This window comes from Ostrea edulis, chromosome 9 (genome assembly GCF_947568905.1).
Source record: "Ostrea edulis chromosome 9, xbOstEdul1.1, whole genome shotgun sequence".
In the NCBI taxonomy this organism is placed as follows: Eukaryota; Metazoa; Mollusca; class Bivalvia; order Ostreida; family Ostreidae; genus Ostrea; species Ostrea edulis.
Genome location: NC_079172.1, coordinates 68,687,939 through 68,711,177, shown reverse-complemented (window position 1 = coordinate 68,711,177; position 23,239 = coordinate 68,687,939). Strand labels below are relative to the sequence as shown.

Genomic DNA, 23,239 nt, shown 5'->3' with positions numbered 1-23,239 from the left:
TAAATCTCTGTATTCTTACCCCCTCTAAATCTTTGTATTCCTACCCTCTCTAAATCTCTTATTCGTACCCCCTCTATATCTCTATATTCTTACCCTCTCTAAATCTCTGTATTCGTACCTCCTCTAAATCTCTGTATTCGTACCCCCTCTAAATCTCTAATTCTTACCCCATCTAAATCTCTTATTCGTACCCTATCTAAATCTCTGTATTCGTACCCCCTATAAATCTCTAATTCGTACCCCCTCTAAATCTCTGTATTCGTACCATTTCTATATCTTTTATTCGTACCCCCTCTAAATCTCTGTATCTGTACCCCCTCTAAATCCCTGTATTCGTACCCCCTCTAAATCTCTGTATCCGTACACCCTCTGAATCTCTGTATTTGTACCTCCTCTAAATCTCTGTATTCTTACCCCCTCTAAATCTTTGTATTCCTACCCTCTCTAAATCTCTTATTCGTACCCCCTCTAAATCTCTGTATTCTTACCCTCTCTAAATCTCTGTATTAGTACCTCCTCTAAATCTCTGTATTCGTACCCCCTCTAAATCTCTAATTCTTACCCCATCTAAATCTCTGTATTCGTACACCCTTTAAATCCTTGTATTCGTACCCTCTCTAAATCTCTAATTCGTACCTCCTCTAAATCCCTGTATTCGTACCACCTCTAAATCTCTGTATTCGTACTTCCTCTTAATCTCTGTATTCGTACCCCTCTAAATCTCTTATTCGTACCTCCTCTAAATCTCTGTACTCGTATCCCCTTTAAATTTCTGTATTCGTACCTCCTATAAATCTCTGTATTCGTACCCCCTCTAAATCTCTTATTCGTACCTCCTCTAAATCTCTGTACTCGTATCCCCTTTAAATCTCTGTATTCGTACCTCCTCTAAATTTCTGTATTCGTACCCTCTCTAAATCTCTGTACTCGTATTCCCTCTAAATCTCTGTATTCGTACCTCCTATAAATCTCTGTATTCGTACGCCCTCTAAAAATCTGTATTCGTACCCCTCTAAATCTCTGTATCCGTACCCCCTCTAAATCTCTGTATTTGTACCCCCTCTAAATCTCTGTATTCGTACCTCCTATAAATCTCTGTATTCTTACCCCCTCTAAATCTCTGTATTCGTATCCCCTCTAAATCTCTGTATCCGTACCCCCTCTAAATCTCTGTATTTGTACCCCCTCTAAATCTCTGTATTCGTACCTCCTATAAATCTCTGTATTCTTACCCCCTCTAAATCTTTGTATTCGTACCCTCTCTAAATCTCTTATTCGTACCCCCTCTAAATCTCTGTATTCTTACCCTCTCTAAATCTCTGTATTCGTACCTCCTCTAAATCTCTGTATTCGTACCCCCTCTAAATCTCTAATTCGTACCCCATCTAAATCTCTGTATTCGTACTTCCTATAAATCTCTGTATTCGTACCCTCTTTAAATCTCTTATTCGGTTCCCCTCTAGATCTCTGTATTCGTACCTCCTCTAAATCTCTGTATTCGGACCCCCTCTAAATCTCTTATTCGTACCCTCTCTAAATATCTGTATTCGTACCCTCTCTAAATCTCTTATTCGTACCCCCTCTAAATCTCTGTATTCGTACCCCCTATAAATCTCTAATTCGTACCTCCTCTAAATCTCTGTATTCATACCACTTCTATATCTTTTATTCGTACCCCCTCTAAATCTCTGTACTCGTATTCCCTCTAAATCTCTTATTTCTACCCCCTCTAAATCTCTTATTTGTCCCCCCCCCCCCTCTAAATATCTTATTCGTACCCCCTCTAAATCTCTGTATCTGTACCCCCTCTAAATCTCTGTATTCGTACTCCCTCTAAATCTCTTATTCGTACCCGCTCTAAATCTCTGTATTCGTACCCCCTATAAATCTCTAATTCGTACCCCCTCTAAATTTCTGTATTCGTACCACTTCTATATCTTTTATTCGTACCCCCTCTAAATCTCTGTATCTGTACCCCCTCTAAATCCCTGTATTCGTACCTCCTCTAAATCTCTTATTTGTCCCCCCTCCAAATCTCTTATTCGTACCCCCTCTAAATCTCTGTATCTGTACCCCCTCTAAATCCCTGTATTCGTACCCCCTCTAAATCTCTGTATTCGTACCCCCTCTAAATCTCTGTATTCGTATCCCCTCAAAATCTCTGTATTCGTACCCCCTCTAAATCTCTGTATCCGTACCCCTCTAAATCTCTGTATTCGTACCCTCTCTAAATCTCTGTATCCGTACACCCTCTGAATCTCTGTATTTGTACCTCCTCTAAATCTCTGTATTCTTACCCCCTCTAAATCTTTGTATTCCTACCCTCTCTAAATCTCTTATTCGTACCCCCTCTAAATCTCTGTATTCTTACCCTCTCTAAATCTCTGTATTCGTACCTCCTCTAAATCTCTGTATTCGTACCCCCTCTAAATCTCTAATTCTTACCCCATCTAAATCTCTGTATTCGTACACCCTTTAAATCTTTGTATTCGTACCCTCTCTAAATCTCTAATTCGTACCTCCTCTAAATCTCTGTATTCGTACCCCCTCTAAATCTCTGTATTCGTATTTCCTCTAAATCTCTGTATTCGTACCCCTCTAAATCTCTTATTCGTACCCCCTCTAAATCTCTGCATTCGTACTTCCTCTAAATCTCTGTATTCGTACCCCCTCTAAATCTCTGTATTCGTACTTCCTCTAAATCTCTGTATTCGTACCCCTCTAAATCTCTGTATTCGTACCCCCTCTAAATCTCTTATTCGTACCCCCTCTAAATCTCTGTATTCGTACCCCCTCTAAATCTTTTATTCGTACACCCTCTAAATCTCTTATTTGTATCCCCTCTAAATCTCTGTATTTGTACCCCCTCTAAATCTTTGTATTCGTACCCCTCTAAATCTCTGTATCCGTACCCCCTCTAAATCTCTGTATTCGTACCCCCTCTAAATCTCTGTATTCGTACCCCCTCTAAATCTCTATATTTGTACCTCCTCTAAATCTCTGTATTTGTACCCCCTCTAAATCTCTGTATTCGTATGCCCTCTAAATCTCTGTATTCGTACCCCCTCTAAATCTCTAATTCGTACCCCCTCTAAATCTCTGTATTCGTACCTCCTCTAAATCTCTGTATTCGTACCCCCTCTAAATCTCTGTATTCGTATCCCCTCTAAATCTCTGTATATATGGTAGTGTGAGTGATATGGCATTCCTTCTACCTCTGGCAAGTGAGTTAACCCTTTAGCTCAATCAGTAAAATGCGAGAGACTCGGGTTCAAATCCCACCAGATGCATAAAATGTCTCTGTTCCATGAAAGGTGAAGATAACAACGAACAGTGATCAATCTCAAAACTCCTATACGCAATACAAAATAGGCACACAGGTCCAGCACTCTACCAATTGAACTCAAGGGTTAACCCAGTAGCCAGAGCTAGTGGGAATGCCACATCACTCACACTACCAGATATACGCGGTGCGTTTATCAGACCAAGAAAGTGTACGGACACGTGTACAAAGTGGACTAATATATCAGTTTCTTCTCGATCTTTTGCCAAGCGTCTGAAAATAGAGGCAAAACTCACGAGTATTTTGGATATATTGGATTTAACTACGGAGGTCAATGCTGGCACGACAATTCCCTCAGTCTGCTCTGAGCGCCAGACATGGGACAACATTTGTGGCACTTCAACTAAGTTAGCGATGTCTCTGCACGAGAAAGACATTTCCGAGTGACGACATAAATTGAGCCACTTACATGTATGCTGTCATGAAAACAATAAAAATCATGCATTTCGTTACAGTTTTTGAATATTTGAGATATATCCTTTTTCATTTTTTCTTACTTCTGAGACTTTTTTAGGCTAGAGGGTCATCTCAAAGACATGTATTTAAGAAATTGCCAGTTTTAAAAAAAGGATCTTGAAAGAATCTATATATACCTGATTTATTACGAACAACATACGCATTATTCAAATATTTACAGTATTTATCTAAAGTTATTTTATTTGGAATTGAATTTTAGAATTTCTCGGTGTAATTGTTTCGGATTCATCATTAATTCATCTCATACATTACACATGTTAATTAATTTAAAGAAATATGGTGTATTTTTTATCTACAATATCATCAGAGATCCATTTTTCATGGCAATGGTACGTTAATTGTATTCATGAAAACGATTATAATAAATCAATCCAACTTTGATATCAAAATTTGATATATAGAAACCTGAGAGGTCCTGAATTTCCCCGCCCCTTGCCTGGTTTGTAATTTAATTTTATATGTACAGCGATGGACACTGTGTGTATAGAATGTATAAGGATATAGTTAATCAGTAACTGATCTATGGCACGTGTAGTTATTTTAGCAAGTTTGAAATTTTAGCGCAAATGGGGCCTGCACTTTTGAGCGTACAGTTTCTATGATTTACATTATGAGAGGAGATTCGGCGATCACGTTTTTATGGCTGTACTGTAGCCGGGTCACTTGATTCTCAGTGCGTGACCGGGTATACCCGGCTCAGTTAGATTCGGTTGGAGTTTATCAGAATCAAGTATGCAAAGTGAAACGTGTTCACTTAATTAAATCTGGACAGAGCTCGCGTGAAGTGACCAATGAGGCATTTACAAAGACATGACCACGCAGGTAAGGATCGGGTCCATTGACTGAGAAATTATACGTAAGTATTTTGATTTATGAATGATTAATCGTGAAACGTCTCATTTATTAAAACAGCGATCTTGATTTACTGTCTTTCCTACTGTGGATGCATAGGTAGGTATGTAGACTTTATTCTCTGAGGCGTGGATCCAAGGTTAGCAAGGGGTGTCGCGAGGTAGAGAACTATAGTTTCGTTATAAGCAGCGAATCGGGCCCCACGTGTTTTTTGTCCTGTATCAATCAAGAAGTGGTATTAATACTCAATCTATTACGAATTTTGAAATAACCAGACTAAATACTATTTAAAGATTTATGAATACTATTTTCATTTGATTTTCTCGTGTAACCGATAATACATGTACAAATTAAGTATAGAGACAAGGAATTTAATAATCAACCTATTACAGATTTTGAAATAACCAGACTTTATATTAAAGATTTATGAATGCTATTTTCATTTGATTTTTTCGTGTAACCGATAACCCATAATTCAGAATAAGCAGATATGGCGTAATGTCTTAAATTGGATAGAAAGGGAATTATCCGGATACACAACCAAACTTAAGGACAACATGAGACTGTGCAGTCGTGGTACACTGTTACACGGCTGCCGTCGGACTGAGGTGGACCAGGCTGTATTTGCTGGAGGTCAAGGGTTAGGAATAGGACAGACCCAGTTCAGGGCTCATTTTACACGAGTATTCATATCCATAAATACGTTTCACTACAATTTGGTATCTTCTGACTGGTACAATATAGGAATTCGATCCGTGAATTTCATTTTCGTTATCAAATTTTACAAATAAACATCTATATTCAGACCTGACCAAAAATTGCATTGATATATAATCTTAATACTTCGCAAATTTGTTGCTAATTCTGATAAAACTCATACATATTCTTTGCATATTTTTGTAATTATTAAATTCCGCGATTGTGATATTATAAATGCATTGTAACAGGAATCGTTCGGATCGTCAATAAATTCCATCGATCAACTGAATATCAAACTATGTGGTGTGAAAATGTATTGGCGATATGACATTGCTGATAATTTCAATAATTACGCCAAACATATCTTGAAATTTTACGGCAATAGTAGTTATTTCAATAATTAAATGAATGAACAAAGTCGTCCTTAGGTCGCCTCTTGAATTTAATAGACTTTTATAAAATATAGGCATTACTGGAATTAGTCAATTCAACCTTATGAATAAAAAAAAGTCATTTAGAACTCGTTATTTTGAATGAGTTGCCATTTTCGATGCGGCCTGGCTTTTGAAGTCATATTGCATTTTATATTTTAGCAAAGCATGTGCTTATTCAGTGTTTTTAACGGTTGTCCACATAGGTCTACAATGTTTTCAAAGGACTAACCATGATAATTAAGGGGCTTTATTTGTCTGTAAAAATCCACGTTTGTTCCATTGTTTCAAACTCGGTCCGCTTAACGGCGCAAAGATCTTGGGCAAACATATTTCTGTTAATGAATTCTAATTATTCGTCCCTTATCAGATTCTTATAATTTCTATTTCAAATTAAAAATAAAATTCCTATCGAGAGATTCAGTTCATATTATTCACTCAAATCACAAATATATACACAATGGCACGAGATTTACAATTTAAAAAAACTGGGGGGGGGGGGGGGGGGCATATAAATAAAATAACGAAAGGTCGGAGATAAAAATTAAATGGCACGTTTAAATAGTGTTAAGTATAAACGGAACAAATCACAGCTTTTAAGAATATAAATGTACATGCAAAGTGTCTTCAGTGACTTTACAACAGTTTTTAACATTTTAGTACTTTTGGGTTATGAGCTTTACGGGAACGATAACGCTGGATAGAGATTGGCTCGGGGTGGGTGGGGGTGGGTAGTTCATATCATAAATGCCTCAAAATTCCATATACAAACTATATAATATGTTTGGGGCAGAATATTGATGATATAATGCTTTACTTTTGAAAACAAAAATGTTATGTAATAGATGTGTAACAGGGTTTCTCCCAACAAGACTGACGACACGCTTGTGGAGTTCAGGTCTCAATATATTTATTCGGACAGTGATTGGAATAGACAATATATCTCTAAAGATAGCCCCTTCTATGGGAAGAAGCTTCCCTCAGAAAATTTACAGCTCGGACAATATATCAGGATTCAAGGATTGACTCAGAAATCAAGGATTTTGTAGTCTGCTGTCAGTATTAAACTCTGTCTAAAAAATTATGTCAATTCAAATGTCTACCTAGCTTCTGAATAATATTAATACTGCTCAAAACTGGCGGTAAAACTATAGAACCGAGAAAAACAACTAAATGCAACTTGACAATCACTGACCAATAAAAACCCTTCATACAAAATGACCACACTCAGATCCATGACCAAAGCCCCCTAGGTATATAAATTGTAAGTGTACCTTTGTGTAGTGGTGTAAATAAAGGGGTGGATCTAAGATCTAAATATGTATGAATATAAACATATATTTGTCAGTAATGGATTATCAAAACTTCATACTATTACAGATGTAAAACAGAAAGGTAGCAGGGGACAGTTTCGCACTAGGCCCGGCCATCTTTCTTTTAAAAAATGGAAATCCCCCATATTTAAAGATGTTACATGTGTGAAAATGTATTCAATAATTTTAGGATACATGTCAAACATAGCTGATTGCATAATGAAAATGTTGATATGCAACATGTAGGTGTCACCATGATTCCTAGCATAAAGATGGGTGCAAATACAAAACTAAGACACGTGGTCAGTTGCTGAAGAAATTCAAGTATATACATGCATGGTCCAGCAAAAAGTCTGTAGCTGTGAGGGAAGGTGGATGGCCCCATATGAAAGGTAGATATTTGAGAAGGGCAGACAGGGTTCTTGATTGTGTGGTGTTTAAATCCCCTCGTTCAGTACTGTGATGGTGTGTGGGTGGTGCGGATTAGCCCAATGAGAGACAATTAAATTTAGAAATGTGCACCTGCTCAGAGAATGTTTGGTGCACTAACACCAGTATGTATAGATTAAATGTAATTTAGGGTCATAATTTATTAACTACACCAATATAAAATACCGGTATTGACATAATCTGATTTTCCATTAGTCTGTCATAATCTGATTTTGATGTATACCCTCTACACCTATACCTACCATACAACCAAAAGAAACTGTTCTCTGTCACCAAAAACATATTTCAATGAAATAGAGATAACGCGAACACAAAAAGGGAAAGGTTCAGAATGTAGATAAAACTTTTCCGCCAGAACCTGTTTATTACATGTATATTTCACAAAATAAAACAATAAGAAACCGTACACTGTAAGAAATTACAAATCAACGGAGGCAAGCTAGAAAATATAAATCAACGGAAGCAAGCTAGAAAATATAAATCAATGGAAGCAAGCTAGAAAATATAAATCAATGGAAGCAAGCTAGAAAATACAAATCAACGAAAGCAAGCTAGAAAATACAAAATCAACGGAAGCAAGCTAGAAAATACAAATCAACGAAATCAAGCTAGAAAATACAAAATCAACGGAAGCAAGCTAGAAAATATAAATCAATGGAAGCAAGCTAGAAAATATAAATCAACAGAGACAAGCTACAAAATATAAATCAATGGAAGCAAGCTAGAAAAATCAGTGTAAGCAAGCTAGAAAATACAAATCAACGAAAGCAAGCTAGAAAATGTAAATTAACGGTAGCAAGCTAGAAAATATAAATCAACAGAGGCAAGCTAGAAAATATAAATCAATGGAAGCAAGCTAGAAAATATAAATCAATGGAAGCAAGCTAGAAAATACAAATCAACGAAAGCAAGCTAGAAAATACAAAATCAACGGAAGCAAGCTAGAAAATACAAATCAACGAAATCAAGCTAGAAAATACAAAATCAACGGAAGCAAGCTAGAAAATATAAATCAATGGAAGCAAGCTAGAAAATATAAATCAACAGAGACAAGCTACAAAATATAAATCAATGGAAGCAAGCTAGAAAAATCAGTGTAAGCAAGCTAGAAAATACAAATCAACGAAAGCAAGCTAGAAAATGTAAATTAACGGTAGCAAGCTAGAAAATATAAATCAACAGAGGCAAGCTAGAAAATATAAATCAATGGAAGCAAGCTAGAAAATATAAATCAATGGAAGCAAGCTAGAAAATACAAATCAACGAAAGCAAGCTAGAAAATACAAAATCAACGGAAGCAAGCTAGAAAATACAAATCAACGAAATCAAGCTAGAAAATACAAAATCAACGGAAGCAAGCTAGAAAATATAAATCAATGGAAGCAAGCTAGAAAATATAAATCAACAGAGACAAGCTACAAAATATAAATCAATGGAAGCAAGCTAGAAAAATCAGTGTAAGCAAGCTAGAAAATACAAATCAACGAAAGCAAGCTAGAAAATGTAAATTAACGGTAGCAAGCTAGAAAATATAAATCAACAGAGGCAAGCTAGAAAATATAAATCAATGGAAGCAAGCTAGAAAATATAAATCAACAGCGGCAAGCTAGAAAATATAAATCAATAGAAGCAAGCTAGAAAATATAAATCAACAAAGGCAAGCTAGAAAATATAAATCAATAGAAGCAAGCTAGAAAAATCAATGGAAGCAAGCTAGAAAATATAAATCAACGGAGACAAGCTAGAAAATATAAATGCAAATAAAAGAGACATCGACTGGAACGGCGCTCGAATTTAAAACAACAATAGACAAATATTCCATAGGGTTTAAATCATATTGCCTCAATTCATCGATAAATTCTCATTATCTGAATCTTTAAAGATCCCATCAGGGCAAAATGATGATTGTGAAAAACATTGGAAATGACAGCAAATCTAACCCATGCACCCCCAGTAGTAGACATTGCCATTTATTTACTAATTGGTATACCTCATTTTAGACTTAAACAGTACCAATTTTGATGCACCATATGCGCATTTCGACGAATAATGTCTCTTCAGTGATGTTCAACCGAAATGTTTGAAATCCGAAATAACAATATACTTGCTAGAGCTATTTTAGTGCAAAACAGAGTGCCAAAAACTGGAGTCAAATTCATCTAAGGATAAGAGCTATGCACGAGGGAGATAATCCTTGATTTTGAAATGAATTTCTAAATTTTATAACAGCAATTAAATATACATCCGTATTTTCAAGCTAGTAACGAAGTACTTAGCTACTGGGCTGTAGAGACCCTCGGGACTAACAGTCCAATACGGAGAAGAAGAAAAAAACTTATCTAACGAAATTAGTGTGATTTAATTTGTATATATTGACATTTTATCCTGTCCAGCTATCTTTTTGATAAAAGGTTTAATGCTATTGTTATGTATTTGTTAAATGATGTTTTATTTTACCGCAGGCATGTTAAACAACACACAAACTTCACTACAATTTTTCAATAGATTATTCAGCAACTGAACCGTGTAACCCATGGAATTTAAATCCTTAATGTGTATCAACCCCTATGCGCAAAGCATATTTTCTTTTTAAAGTATTTAGTACACTTCATGAAGTATTCAAACAATGAAATGTCTATCAACTGGCCCGAAACGTAAATAAGATTTTAAAAGAATGGAGGTTGGGACATGAAATAGACCGTTGGATTGAATTTTTCTCGAATTTTTGCTCCGGCAGTCAAATATGAAACTACATATACAACGGAAATCCAACGGAATCAAAATAGAAATGGGCGGTAGATGTATCTTAAACTGTTCAATGTTTCGCTATAAAAACCCTTCATTAAGAAAGAAAAGATTTAAGTTTTCAATAAATAAAGATTTCCCAGATATTGTGTAATCACGGTTTTACTTTTTCCTCATTTTTCTGGGGGAAAACACAATCGTCAAAAGCGTCAGGTAAATAATACCTTGTAGATGTTTTCGACTTTCCAATAAAAAATAATGTTCACATTTGCCTTGAAATTCTTTTTTATAACTAACATTCTACATGCACGATAAGAAATGTGTTGTTCTGAACATATTTTATTGATGAAATCAAAAGGGTTGGGAACAAGTTCTAGCAACTTCCAAGTCCCTCTCCTAAAATATTACAATATGCCATGCGAGATATGTAATGGCACAATGTACAATAATTAGATGAATCTACAAGATTCATTCATAAATTGAACAGCTGAAAAATATTTACATGTGTATATTAGTTTGCTGAGGCAAATAAGTATAATAACACTTTTATATCAATATTTACCAAGTCAAGCATGAAAAGGCGATTAAAAAGATTATTTCTAGCTCTTTGGTGACTTTACGAGCGAAAAAGAGATGATATACATCTTCGTTATGTTCAAAAAAATGTTCAAACCTATATTTTTGCAACACATATATAATTATGATTATTTCTTCTCTTAATTTACTAACATAATCAAATACTATACCTAAAGTGAATGGGTTACGAAATTGACGTAAATTTGTTTTTATGACACTTTAAAAGTAGATAGCAGAGAAAACAAATGCTATTGAATATTTTACATGGTATCACAGAATTATGAGGGGGTGGTAGTAAAGATGTTAATAAATAATACTAAACGTATTGAATCTCAATAATATTTCAATGGTATTGGTTTTTGTAGAACAACTCTCAGGTAAAAACTACACTTTGATGCATCGATTAATGCTATCAATTACCCTCCTAAAATTCTAAGAAATTGTTAATAATTTCAATCATTCTCTGAATGTACAAGCCCATCTTTAGATCGTCTCTTAGACTGAGTATATCGTCATTGCAAGCAAGTTTTCTGACGTATCACGATAATCTAGCACGGTGGTCACAAGCTACAAGGAGATTTGGTTCCGCACGCGAGAGTTTAACCCCGGGTAGGGGCCAATTATAGTGAATATCTCTCTGCTTATATATATATATATATATATAGAGAGAGAGAGAGAGAGAGAGAGAGAGAGAGAGAGATGATAACATTCGATTGCACAATAAATAAAATAAACAAAAAGGATGCAAATCAACATGATTGTCTGAAAATTGAGCAAACTAGAAAATCTAAATGCAAGTGATGTAGACATAGATTGGTAAAGAAAGCTAGATTAAGAATTTTTTTTTTTTTTTAAATCAATCATGTACCAGGGGTGGATCCATGAATTGCAGTTAGGGGGTGCAACATTATGAGGCAGGGGTCTGGGGCCGCCTATTTACCAAGTCATTAACGTCATGCAATATAGAGAAGAAATAAATTTTCAGATGACGAAATAATATTTTTACGAAATTCATGTGATACACATAAAAGTTTTTTTTTTCATGCTTAGAGTATATGATAAAATTTTACCCCGTCCAGCAACGTTGCTATCATTGATGAAAGATAAAATAATGTAGAAATATTTTTTGTTAAATGCTGTTTTATTTTAGAACAGGAATGTTAAACAACACACAAACTCCACTACAAATTTTCAATAGATTATTCAACAATTGGACCGTGTAACCCAATTTAAATCCTCAATTTGTATCGACTCCTTGCGCGAAGTGTCAGGGCCGTAAATTAACCTTCAATTTGGAGGAGGCAGGAAATTAGGCGGGGGTCTGGGGGCCGCCCAGGCCCCCAGACGCTGAGCACATTTTGTGCACACTGAACACGTTTCGTGCAAAATCCTTGATTCTAGGGCCTTCTAAGATGTTACTTGACTAACTCATTCTAAAAGAAAGATTTGGAATGTTTTTTAAGGGAGGTATCATGTTCTTAGTTATTGGAAACATCATAAATTCTAATGAACTTTAAATTTTAAATTTTTTGGGCTCAAAAGTTGGAGGAGGCAGCTGCCTCCTCCGCCTCCATGTAATTTACGGCCCTGAGTGTGTTTTAACGTCGTTAATGAAAAGGTGAAGATAACGAACAGCGATACAATTTATAAAATATTATAAAATATTCAACCTATGAATCGACTGGTCAGACGGGTAAAATGAAAACAAGTAGTATTGCTATGGATAGAATTTTTTCGAATTTGCCCTTAAGATGAAACTACAAACGAGTACAACGAAAATCCAACGGGATTAAAATAGTAATGGGCGGGTAGCATATAGCTTTTGAAATTGGTCAATACGTCAATATTTAAACCATTCATTAAGAACAGGTTTAAGTTTGCAATACACAATGAATGTCCAGACATTGTGTAATCACGGTTTTCTGAGGGGAAACTATCTGGTATATGTTTTCAGCTTGAATGAAAACCAAATGAATATATACATGCACTTTTTGTTAATTCCAAAATGATAGTTATGCGTATCTAAATATCAGATGTAAACTTGCAGGTCATCCTCAGCATGGTATTTTCATACAATTCCCTTAAACAGAAATGCAATCAATAATCATTTAAGCAGACATGTATCCCATGTAAAGATATAGGTTTGAATATTTAATATAGCGCATGCAGAATGTAAATTATAGAAAACTATTTCAAGGCAAATTCTCTCTCTCTTGAGATTTCTTCTCCCAATGTATACTATTATCATATACAAATACTTCATTAAGTGGATGTTTTACAAAATTGACGTTTAAATGTTTTATAGCATGTAAAAAGTAGATAACAGAGAAAACAAATGGTATTTAACAGCTTACATACAAAACAGAATTCTAAGGGGGGGGGGTGTTACAGATGTTTATAAATAATGCTCAAGGCATTAAATCTCATAAATATTTCAATGATATTGGTCGATGAAGAACAACGCCATTCTAGGAATGTACAAGCCCATCTTTAGATCGTCTCTTATATTGAGTAGATCGTCATCGAAAGCAAGTTTTGTAAAGTGTCAAGATAATCCATCACGATGGTCACAAGCTGCTAGGAGATTTGGTTCCGCACGGCGAGAGTTCAACCCCGGGTAGGGGCCGAAGTGGGTATCCATTTGTAGTGAATTTCTCTCTGCTTATATATATATATATATATATAATAAAAATCAGGAAAATAGGAAGATGCAAAATATATTCAAATCCCTAACGCTTTCTGGATTTAGACGTCTCTAAGATAAACAACTTCACAGTGTATTCTTCACCTGAGGATATTAAACTCTAGTACGCGCTAATGATTTGAATAGATTTTAGAACTGACTATCTTCCTGCTTTTTTATTATTTTGACTGTGTAATATCAACTCTTTCTTTTTGGATTGTATACATATATATATATATATATATATATATATATATATATATATATATATATATATACATATCTCAAAGGATATCGCGCATATTTATACGATTACACAATAAATAAAATAAACCAAAAGGGATGCGAATCAACATGATTGTCTGGAAATTGAGCAAACTAGAAAATCTAAATTCAAATGATAAAGACATCAATTAGAAAAGAAAGCTAGATTAAGAATTTTCTTAACATGATACATGTACATAAAAACTTTAAAGAGATTCAAATCAGATCGCCACGATTTGGATTGTAGAGAGAGATATTTCAAACATTTTAAGAGACTTGAAGCAACCCACCAAAAATCAATATGAAATAGCATTCGAAATAACAGCAAATTATGCTGCTGTTACATGTATAACAAGCACTTTCATTACTAGAAAATACGAAAAATTAGCCATTTATTTGCCAATTAACATACGTCATATAATATTGAGCAGAAAGAAAATTTCAGATCATAAAAACATATCTGACGACAACATTCATGTGATACAAACCAAACATATAATTTTCCATGCCTACAACACATAATAAATTAAATTTTACCCCGCTATCAATCTTGCTATCATTATATAATAATATACATAATCATATGAATATAAAAAAAACTATAATAATGTAGTAATATTTTTTTGTTAAATGCTGTTTTATTATACAACAGAGAGGTAAAACAACACCCAAACTTCAGTACAATTTTTCAATAGATTATTTAACAATTGAACGTGTAACCCAATTCAAATCGACCCCCTTGTGTGATGTACGTATTATTTTTTTATCGTCGTTACCGGGTGAAAGTGAGTGAAGATGACGAAAAGTGATAGAATTAAAAAATATTCTAACTATGAAATGTGTATCGACTTGTCTGACGGGTAAAGGAAATAAGCGAAACAAGTAATAGTGTGTTGGATTGAATTTTACCGCCAGCAATCAAAAACGAAACTACATGTACAACGGAAATCCAACGGGATCAATGTAGAAATGGGCGGTAGCATGTACCTTACATCGTTCAATGTTTTATTATGAAAACCATTCATATATCTTTTTTAAATTGGTCAATGGTTCATTATGGAAAAAGTGTAATTTGAGAATGTCCAGACATTGTGTAATGGTTTTACTGTGGGAAATACAATCTCCAAAAATATCAGACTGATGCTTAGTGAAGACCTGGTATTCGCCTGAAATAAAGAAATGATTATACCTTTTGTTAATTCTCAAATAATAGGTACATTTATCTAAAAAGTAGATAAAAATTTGCAGGTCATCCTTGGTAATTTTATACAATTATTCCCTGTACGTTTAACAGAAATGGAATCAAAAATCGTGATTATATACATGTTGATTTGAACATTTTTTACTGATCATTTGTAATGTTACATGTATCATAGAAAATAATCAAATTCAGACATTGTAAAAAAAATTTCTCTTCACGTAGTAGTACATGTACTATAAATCAATACCGCATCGAGAGAATTTTTTAAATATAAAATCTGTTACATAACACGTTAATAGACAGAAGAAATTGCGATAAAGTCAGACTAGCTTACATGGAATGCCAGGGATCTATGGGAGGTGTAATTTATTCATAATAACTTCTTAATCTGAATATTTCATTGTTATCTTATTTTCTTTTGGAGAAGAACGCTCAGAGAAAAAGCGAAATTTTGATACATGCATTGATATTTGGGTATAAAACATCGCTGGTGTTATGGACGGACGTGGTGAGATAACGTAAATATTTCTTTAAAAAATTAACATTAAAAACTTTCATTTACTGTATCAAAATATTTGATAATTTGAATGACTATGGTAAACATTTTGATAGTATAGTTAGCGGATGTATAAACTTTGATTTGATTGATCAAAATAAAATTAAAATGTATTGATTTACTTTGAGTTCTACCTGATCGAGATATAGAGCTCATAGCGGGTGTTCACCGGTCAGCAGGGGATGTTTACTCCTCCTAGGCACCCAATCCCACCTCTGTTACGTCCAGGGTTCCGTGTTTCCCATCTTTTAATTTAGTTCCCTTTCTTTATTTAGTATTTTTGTAGGAATTACGAGATTGATCACCGTTTGTTTTTGTCGCCTTGTCATCTAGCTTTGCAATACACATATATGTGATAGACAAAATTCTGTCCAAGATGTAAAGTGATGTTCAAACCAAATGTTTTAACATTCCAAAAGTATGTCGCAGGCAAATAGTTCATGACATTGACCTTGATCAAATGACTTCAGATCATCGAGATATGAATTTTGGTAAGGATGGAAGGTGTTTGTTAGATGTCATGTGAGGTATGAATAAGACTATCTTTTACAATATGAAACATAACTCCTATAAGCAATACAACATAGAAAGTTGGACAAACATTAACCCCTGGGCACACCAGATGTGGGATCAGGTGACTAGGAGGAGTAAGCACCCCCTGTCGACCAGTTACATCCGCCGTGAGCCTTATATCTTGATCAGGTAAACGGAGTTATCTGTAGTCAAAATCAGCGTGCCAAGAACGGTCTAACAATCGGTATGAAACACGTCAGACAGCATTTGACCCAATGATAGGTTGTATTGGCAAACTAGATCGTTATAACGACCAGAGAATTGCAGAATGCTGACTTTAAACCAGAAATTTGAAACCCCTGCACCATCCACTTGTTTGACAGTAGCCTGCCTCGATTTAAAAACTGACCATACGCAGAACAAGCTCTAGTGTATCGAATCAGTTGAGAGATATAAACACCATATGCAGGTGATGAACTTATCCTCCTCTCGGGCTTCAACCCTAAATACAGTGCACATAGCTTTCACAAGTTCGGCGTAGTTCACTTAATTAACCGTCTTGATGAAGTTTTCTTTGCGATGCGATAAAGTTAATCCTCTTCTTGCATGGAGCCTCAAATCCATGACACGAATTTCTTAATTTTGTTCGGGGGACTATAATTTACCACATTTGCTTGAAATCGGTTGAGCGTAATATAGCGACTTTGATATGAACGAAGCTTCATGGTTTACATGCAAATAAAATAGCGAGATAAACTACAGACAATCTCAACATCATTTTATTGTTCATATTACACCATCTTAGTAAGAAATTAATTTCTGTGGTCTTCAACATGAGTTTTTGATTTATCATTTTTTTTTAATTATTCGATATTATACGATAAGTGACGGAACGAAATTTACATAGAAAGAACATTGTTGCAATATTGAATGAATTCCGGTCCGTATATTATTCAAATTGTCGAGATAAGAATTTGATCATTGTGTAATGACATCCCTATAAGTGAAATGCTGCTCGTATTACAACAAAAAGTTCCGTCAGTCTCAGGTACTTGATTAAATCGGATTTTAAAAAAGGGTAGCTATCACTGGAAAACTACAAGGAAGACGAGCATTTCTTTCAAACCTCAAGAAATTGCAATTTCATTGTAAATAAATACTAGTAAATCGTGTTCTAGGCGACAACAATAGAAAATCGTTAGTGTAAAGTCTGGGGAAAATTTGACACAAAATGCACGATTGATAGGTCAAGAATTGTTCGGTAGCGTCATTAAGGATTGTAGCTAAATGTAAATATAATTTGTTCTCCCTTGGTGACCTGTGCATGACATGGACGGGGAATTCTTTCAATTTTTGAGCGACCAGCATATCATTTGTACCGCGTTTGTGATTAGATGGAGTGTACATTGAAATTGGAGTCAACTACCGCGCGTTAAAATCTTGACTTTGAAGTTAAGGTGGCTGTTTTGCCCGCCCGTTCGTCAGTTCACTCCTCTTCCTTTTCCGTTAGTTTTCGGTTTTTAAGATTGGCACGTCACGAAACTTACCGTGTGGCTTTATGATAAACGAAACATTTCAAACATCAAATATTTTAAGCATTGCTTGTTCGAGATAAAATTAACAGTTGTATGTTCCCAGCCTCTTTCTTTTATATCATCGCATAGATGTAGCCTAATTTAGTAACCTATAGAATGGTATCTTCTAGTGTGTGGAAATAAGGCAATATCATATGATGTCTTCTAGTGTGTGGAAGTAAGGCAATATCATATGATGTCTTCTAGTGTGTGGAAGTAAGGCAATATCATATAATGTCTTCTAGTGTGTGGAAGTAAGGCAATATCATATGATGTCTTCTAGTGTGTGGAAGTAAGGCAATATCATATGATGTCTTCTAGTGTGTGGAAGTAAGGCAATATCATATGATGTCAACATGTATGATTTCTAGGACGTTTATTGGATTTTTTTTAAAAATGAAACATAATTTATTTTAAGTGATATCTAAAGAGATACACTGTCTTGAGTATTCTTTTTTATTTTAAATTATCACGTTTCTATTACAAGATTGTAGCCGAGATGTTATATCATAATCAGTCTCCCTGGACGTAGTTACAAAAGTAAACAACTTAGGTTCACGGTCATGACATATTGCAGTGACTCTTTTTAAGATGTCTCCCTGCTACGAAGTTGTGGCCCATACAAATATTTCTAAATTTAAAAACGACCCCTTGAGAGGCCAGCTGAAACAGTTCATGAGACGAGTTAGTCCGACGATCTGACCCGATGACGTACAATGATCAATGAAAAGGTGAAGATAACGAACAATGATCAATCTTATGAGTTTAGCAAACACAGATCCCAGGGCATATCAGAGGTGGGACCAGGTGCCTAGGAGGAGTAATAATCTCTGAAATCCTTTAGAGGATAACTGTCTTGACTTATGTCTTTGATCTTGAGTAAATCAACTTGCTTCAATGTCGTGATATACAGGTCGTCATCAACAACCTTTGTGACTTAGAGCTAATTTTGTTCCCATACAGAGTTATATAGCTTGAAACAAATACGGAGTTTATGTCGGTGATCTGGCTTCAGTTCGTTTCTGAGACATGATGCAGTAAGAAATTCAGCCCCAATTTCGGTCATGTAATCCTTGACCAAAGGGTCATGACTGGACAATTTTATCGTATACCTCCTTGGTCAACATGACTGTGCACACATTATGTTTGCTTGATGTCAGAAAGTCAATTTGAAATATTTGTAAATAACGTAGTTTATCTAGTATTTATTCCCGTCGCTCAGTCTCTAGTGGAAGAGTAAGGGTGGGGGTGAGGGCGCGGATCTTCACAATTACTACACCCTTTACACATCGGTACTCCTTGTTATTTATAATAATAAATAGTGGCCCAGTGTCATGACAGAGTTAACACAAAAAGTTCAAGTGAATGAACTGACGATTTACAACATCATACATATTGCGATAAGACACATTACTGGCACATGTATACTGTTAAAATGTGTGTAAAGTTGGCAAGTAACATACGACACTTAAAAGAGTAGCTATGCTTACTTTATCTCAGGCTTACTTTATCTCATGCTTACTTTAATCTGTTTCTGCAGAATTACTTGGTATTTAAGGATTGTTTAAAACTCTTCAATGTTGATTAGATTTCAATTATTAAGATATTGAATTCAACATGCTTCTCATTCATCACTCGTGGAATATTGATAACTCGTACTTACATGTAGAAGTGTTTAATTCAACTTGTCATTTCAAGTTGAAAAACGCATTTCTTAAATATGATTCAATACCGCTATTTTACACGTGTAGGATACAACACGTGTCGTATTTTATTAGATGGAATAGCATGCTTATTAGAAGTCTGAAAGTAAGTATTCCATTAAATCTGAAGAAAATACTGTCTAACAAAAGCTTAGGTATGAAAAAAAAATGAATGAATTTTTTTTTCAAAAGTTAAGGTTATTTCACGAAACGCACCATTTCTACTTTTAAGTGTTGAAATCAGCGGAGTATTTTAAACAATGGAGTCTCGGTTCGGTGTACACTGAAGAACGCCCATCGCTATTTCATGCCTCAGCAGTTTAAAGAATTTACGAATGTCCGGTCAATTTTCTTCCGCAATGGAAAGGTTATGTCAGTGGTAATTCCAGCATACACATGTATAAAATAACGTTAGTTTTTTTTTATGAAATTAAAAACTCTTAGTTAGAGCAAACTAAAACGATCATTTAAAAAAAAGCAATATAATTTTGAATATGGTAACTCAAAGTTCGTTTCTGTAAAACTGACATTTATATTTTAAAAACAATTGCAAAATTGATTTTAGTGAAATAAGTTGTGTATACTTTATATAACACTGGTATGTGATATTTGCATGAACTTTCTTCAGATTTTGTCGCTGATTGTCCTATGCTTGGTCGTCCAGAGCCTGGGAGTTTCTTCCGCCGCGAGCTGCAGAGACCCAGAATCCCTCGATATTGGGGCCATGCGGCTTGACGCCAAGAAACAGCTTACTCTCAGCAATGTTCCCAACAGGTAAGAGAGCCGTTAATGGTATATATATAAAAAAAAAGAATGAATTAAAAAAAAAGATAGGTCTTCCAGGTTATGGGTATATAAAAAACATGATCACATAACCATTGGGTTCGCATACTCATCCCATAAACATGTAGGTGTAATTTATTTCCAAATGTTGTCTACATTGGATAATAATTTGTAATATTGCACATATTATAATTGGACATTTTCTGATGAGCAATATTTTCCGGCAAATATGCGGATACTTGTTCACTTTTGTTATTCCTTGTGGATCCACTGTGCTTTAACATTTAAACATTTTCCAACTTTTCAGCAACAAAAAGTATGAGTATCTTACATGGTATATTTCGGGCTGGTGAACTGGACCAAAACCTGACGAAATAATAGTCTTTTAAAATAATCTGCATTATTCCAAAATATGTAGTTCGGAAGTCTTTCATTCACAGCGACAGCTTATTAAATAACAGCACGAAGTCGATATTTAAAAACTACCTATCCCCATATACTGGACCTCTATTTGACCATTGATGGTACCTTCACATTCACGGATTTTTCTTACGGATCCTTACGTATTCCACAAATCCGTAAAAGTACACGGGTTGTTATGATTTAGACACGGATACCGACGCGTGGTTTACGAATGTTTGTGATTGACTACGAGTCAGAGATCCGTAAGGACTCGTAAGAAAAATCCGTGAGTATTAATCGTAAACTTAAAGTATGTACTCGTAAAGTAATCGTGTCTATACGTAAAGCGCTCGTAATGACTCTGAACAATCCGTAAAGCGATTGTAACCCGACGTGAATGAAATCGTAAATATCACTTAGGCATTCGAAATAATCGGTAAACAACTCGTAAACTACACGTAACATATCGTAAACTAACCGCAAAGATTCGTAAAAAAAACTTTTTACGAGCGTTTTACGGATTCTTACGAGCAGTTTACGATAGTTACGGATTGTTACAAGTTATTTACGGAAAAAGAAATCAATGGACAATCGTGAAATTTTTTTGGCATGTCAAAAAAATTGCCCCTACTTTCACGGATCCTTACGAGTGTGTGCGAGTTGTGACGAGTTATTAACGGATACCGACAAGTGATTTACGAATGTTTGCGATTAACGACGAGTCGGAGATCCGTAAGGACTCGTAAGAAAAACCCGTGAGTGTGAAGGTGGTATAAACGTTCTAGGTATGGAAAATATTTTCTCTCCATGGTCGTTCGCCTCGACATATGAATGTCTTCATCAGAACAGTTTAGATACCGGTATTGACTCTGCTTTGAATCCAGACTTTGAAAGCGAGAGCTGCAATAACTAAATCAAAATGAGAATTGTTATATATAGATGTGTCAAATGTCTGCATCAGTTAAGATGATATTTAAATGGCAGTGATACATGTAATAAAAATATAGAAATATTAATATAAAATATAGTAATAATATAATAGCTTAGTAATAATTCATATAAATCATAGCGATAATAATATAAAATATAGTAATAATATGATTGATTGATTGATTCAATATTGTTTAACACCCCCCCCCCCCTCGAGAATATTTCACTCATATGGAGGCGTCTAGTAATGATAATTTGAAATATAGTAATAATAATCGAGAATATACTAATAAAGATATAAAATACAGTAATAATAAGATAAAATATACTAAAATAATACCCTGAGGCTTACCAACCAGACACTTAACAATGTGTAACACACCTACTTTTTTCCCTTTAGTTACGTCGAGAAAACAACCCACATTCACAGACATGACGCCTCGTGTCCTAGTAAAAATGACATCATGAAAGGCGGGAAATCAAGAACTTCTCTTTGCCCAACATATGAAGAAACGGATGTTGACGTCAACAGAATTCCGAGAAAGGTCGTTCAGCGCCGGTGTAAGTGTGTCAACTGTCTACCCGTCTTTGACAGTTCCATGGGAAGCCGGACGTTCTCCAGGTGTGTGCCCACCTTCCAGTACCAGATGGTTCTCCGGAGAGTCGGTTGTCAGGAGGGACTGTACCAGTATAAACCAGTCATGGAACCTTTCGTCGTCGGATGTTCATGCAAACTTTTCTTTAAGAAGTAGACCTGCATGCTGACTTGAAAATGTCAATGTGATACAACATATATATCCCCTGTAGCTCTGTGTTGATTTGTTTATCATCTATTTTTTGATATTATATATTTACATTTGTGATTTATTGTTTATTGTTGTGTAGTTGTCTCAGTAAATACAGGGTTTTGTATACAAATCATTCAGTATGTTAGTAGTTTGTTGTATTATGATAGAACACCTATAAACACCTAGAAAGCACACAAGATTTAAGAATTTAGAGAAAATTCGATCTCATATTTTGTTGTTGTATAGACTGGATTGTCATGTTTTAGAACTTGGTTTGTGATATGCTCGCCGGCCTACATTGACACTAAAATTGGAAGTTTGTAGTTTTAAAAAAAATGAATTTTGATATATATGCATCCACTTGTAAGACACAAAATTAAAAAAAAATGTGAAAGGGAGATGCGTCCACTCTGTTTTCTTTAACATGTACACAATTTTCGTTTTATAACGTTGGGGTTATAAATGGGTATGTTGAAAAAGCACAGGATTTTTTTTTTTTCAATACATGGATACCGGGATTCGGAAATGTCAGAGTTACATGTAGGCTAGGTCCATGCGTTTGATAGTACATACTCAAATCCTTGCAGCAACGGTTTAAAATTTAAAGCGATTGAAGTCGAAAAGGTTTGTTTACATAAAAATGCATATCGATCAATTATCTTCTGTAAACCATGAAATTGCCGAACCTCCCGACGTCACTCATGAAGAGAAGTGCCGGAACATTTTAAATATTTCCATAGAAATTAAATTGGAAATCTGAAGAGATTAAAATAACATGGGGTGATAGCAAGTATGTAAATATAAACAATTGTGAAAAAAATGTTTTTTGTAAATTTCTGTAATCGGGATTTCTATGGCGTCCGTCTTGTTCAGGTATCATATGTAAAATCAATGTTTGTCGCATTTTTTATCATTGTCACTATCATAATCGATACAGCAGCGACTGTTCTAAATAC

At 34.9% G+C, this 23,239-nt stretch overlaps 1 protein-coding gene across 1 annotated transcript; it reads left to right on the top strand.

Moving 5' to 3' along the window:
* Positions 1-20,016: 20,016 nt before the first annotated feature.
* LOC125658562 (interleukin 17-like protein) lies at positions 20,017-22,423 on the top strand. Its single transcript, XM_048889844.2, has 2 exons — positions 20,017-20,154; positions 21,896-22,423. The coding sequence occupies exons 1-2, from the start codon at positions 20,105-20,107 to the stop codon at positions 22,245-22,247; spliced, it is 402 nt and encodes a 133-aa protein (XP_048745801.2). The 5' UTR covers positions 20,017-20,104; the 3' UTR covers positions 22,248-22,423.
* Positions 22,424-23,239: the final 816 nt, after the last annotated feature.

Excerpts from the sequence above, each read along its gene's own strand:
- LOC125658562 (XM_048889844.2), top strand. The coding sequence starts at position 20,105 with ATGCGGCTTGACGCCAAGAAACAGCTTACTCTCAGCAATGTTCCCAAC. Across the intron at positions 20,155-21,895 it reads CTCAGCAATGTTCCCAACAG|TTACGTCGAGAAAACAACCC; the intron begins GTAAGAGAGCCG and ends TTTTCCCTTTAG.